Source organism: Nicotiana tabacum, chromosome 19 (assembly GCF_000715075.1).
Source record: "Nicotiana tabacum cultivar K326 chromosome 19, ASM71507v2, whole genome shotgun sequence".
In the NCBI taxonomy this organism is placed as follows: Eukaryota; Viridiplantae; Streptophyta; class Magnoliopsida; order Solanales; family Solanaceae; genus Nicotiana; species Nicotiana tabacum.
Genome location: NC_134098.1, coordinates 53,842,616 through 53,844,918, shown reverse-complemented (window position 1 = coordinate 53,844,918; position 2,303 = coordinate 53,842,616). Strand labels below are relative to the sequence as shown.

Sequence of the window (2,303 nt, the reverse complement as noted above, 5' to 3'; positions counted from 1 at the left end):
ATATATCCCTTTATCCCACTAGAGAATAATCAAACATGTTACATGGTTGATTAGCCTTATTCTTAACAGTCAATTTCCTACACTCAAAGCTAATGTTAATTAGAATGAGATCTGTAACAAGGTGGAAAGAGCTAAGCAACAAATTGATATCAAAATTATTAGGTGGGACAAGACTAATCATCCTAGCATGAAGCTTAACACTGATGGATATTGTACAGGCATCCCATGAGAGGCAGCAGGAGGAGGCATTCTTAGAGATAAAAATGGCAACATGATCATGGCTTTCTACTCATATCTTGGTACTTGCAGTAATAACATGGCTGAATGCATGGCATTACTTAAAGGACTTCAATGGTATATTGACAATGGCTTTAATGAGTTAGTAGTTGAATCTGATTCTCTATTACTTGTTAATATGATCAATGTGATCAAAATGACTCAAGCTCAAGTGAAAGAGCATATCCATAAGATTAGGCACTTAATGGCACAAGGCAGATGTCAATTTCAACATTGTTACAGAGAAGCTAATATCATAGCTGATAAACTTGCCAGCATTGGACTCATGAACAGACAGGAAAGATTCTTCACACAAGCTATCTCATTATCTAGGAATGTTAAAGCTTTATTGAAGAATGACCAAAGAGATTATGACCACTTCAGAATGAGAACAAAGAGTGGCCATTATCCTTTTGATAATGTTTAGCTCTGATTTCTAAGATTAATCATAATAGCATATGCTTCGACATCCATCTGTAATACAAGAGAGGAGTCCTCTCTTAAACTAAAAGATACATTTTTTGCTATTTATATAAGGGTAAGGTTTCTTACTCTTCATGTATCTCTGAAGGCTAAGGTTTATGTCCTCCTCCATGTATTTTTTTGGATAATTTTATAGACAGGTACGGGTCCTGCCAAACCCCCCATCATTTCAGGTTAGTATATCCTAGGTAAATGGCTTTTTGTTAAAAAAAAAAAGTGGTCAACCCATATGAAAGAAATACTATGAGGCCTAGTATTCAACATAATTGAGGAGACTGTATCGATCTAGTTCATCCCCAAAATCACATCATATATAACCTCGTCTTCCAATAACCTCAAATTAAAATTAAATTGTTCTCCTTGCATATTTCATGTCACTGCTGAAATTACAGTAGAATAAAATATAATTTCTTCATTAGCCACTCTAACCCTTGTGGTCTTTGTAATGTTTGCCTTTTAAAACCCAATCTCTCAACCACTCGTGGGTTTATAAAATTATGGGTCGCTCTACTATCTAATAAAACTAGAATGGGTTGATTTTTGGCCCATTTGGTAATATTAGTGGTAGTTGGGTTCGAATCTAAGCCCATCATCACATTCACCACAGTGTCATCATAGGATTAGGCTGATAAACTCTTGAGCTAGGGGAAAAAGTAATTTTAGGCTAGGAATTAGATACCCTGGGCTGGATATTTCTGTAGATAGATGTTGAGGTCTTTTCATGTTGTCTGGCTACTTCTAATGCATTCATCATTGCAGAGGGGTTCGAGGCCCTGACAATGGACTGTAAATTAGATTTTAGTCTACCAACAAAGCAATACATAAAATAAGTCTCATTATGAGTGAGATTAACTAATAACAAATAAAAGAGTAGCTCAATTTATTAAAGTAGCTCACATCCGATACTTACTACAGTGTATTAAATCCAGAACCACATCCATAGATCTATATTTTCATACCTACAACACACATCCAAATAAAATATTTCCCACACAACCACTCCTCCTTGCTTCAATACATGCATACCAAACCATGGATCATTTTTTGTCTTTTAAATGAACTACCATAATATCCATCTTTGACTCTGGAGTCATTTGATACAGCTTAAAGAACCTCTCACGCCTCCTTTTTCCACCCCCGTGGATTATTAGTGCCAAATTCACGGAAGGTGAATTTAATTTTTGTTAACTTAAATGGGTTATTGTTAGTTTGAGTGCCCGTATGATATACTAAAGAACTTGGTTCTTTTCCGTGTTCCTTAAGCATAAAGTAAATAAGTAATAAAATGAACACAACGGTTTTTAAGTGCAACAAAAGGTGCAAAAACCACGACCTACCACGTAGGATTTTCAACTCCAACTCCACTAGAACAATGAGCCAACATGTATCAATTATATGACTGTAATTCAATACTATTCAGTACTTCTACTACTCCTATTTAATTCATAAGTTACTCTAACTTGTAAAACAAAATACTCACTCCAACTCACTAACTATTTATGACGTTTGATTACAACTTAATTTTCTAAAACACATTCACTAGA

At 34.9% G+C, this 2,303-nt stretch overlaps 1 protein-coding gene across 1 annotated transcript; it reads left to right on the top strand.

The window, feature by feature from the left end:
• Positions 1-277: 277 nt before the first annotated feature.
• On the top strand, positions 278-703 carry LOC142173487 (uncharacterized). Its single transcript, XM_075239084.1, has one exon. It carries the CDS (start codon positions 278-280, stop codon positions 701-703), a length of 426 nt encoding a protein of 141 aa, XP_075095185.1.
• The last annotated feature ends 1,600 nt before the right edge of the window (positions 704-2,303 follow it).

Excerpts from the sequence above, each read along its gene's own strand:
- LOC142173487 (XM_075239084.1), top strand. The coding sequence starts at position 278 with ATGGCTTTCTACTCATATCTTGGTACTTGCAGTAATAACATGGCTGAA.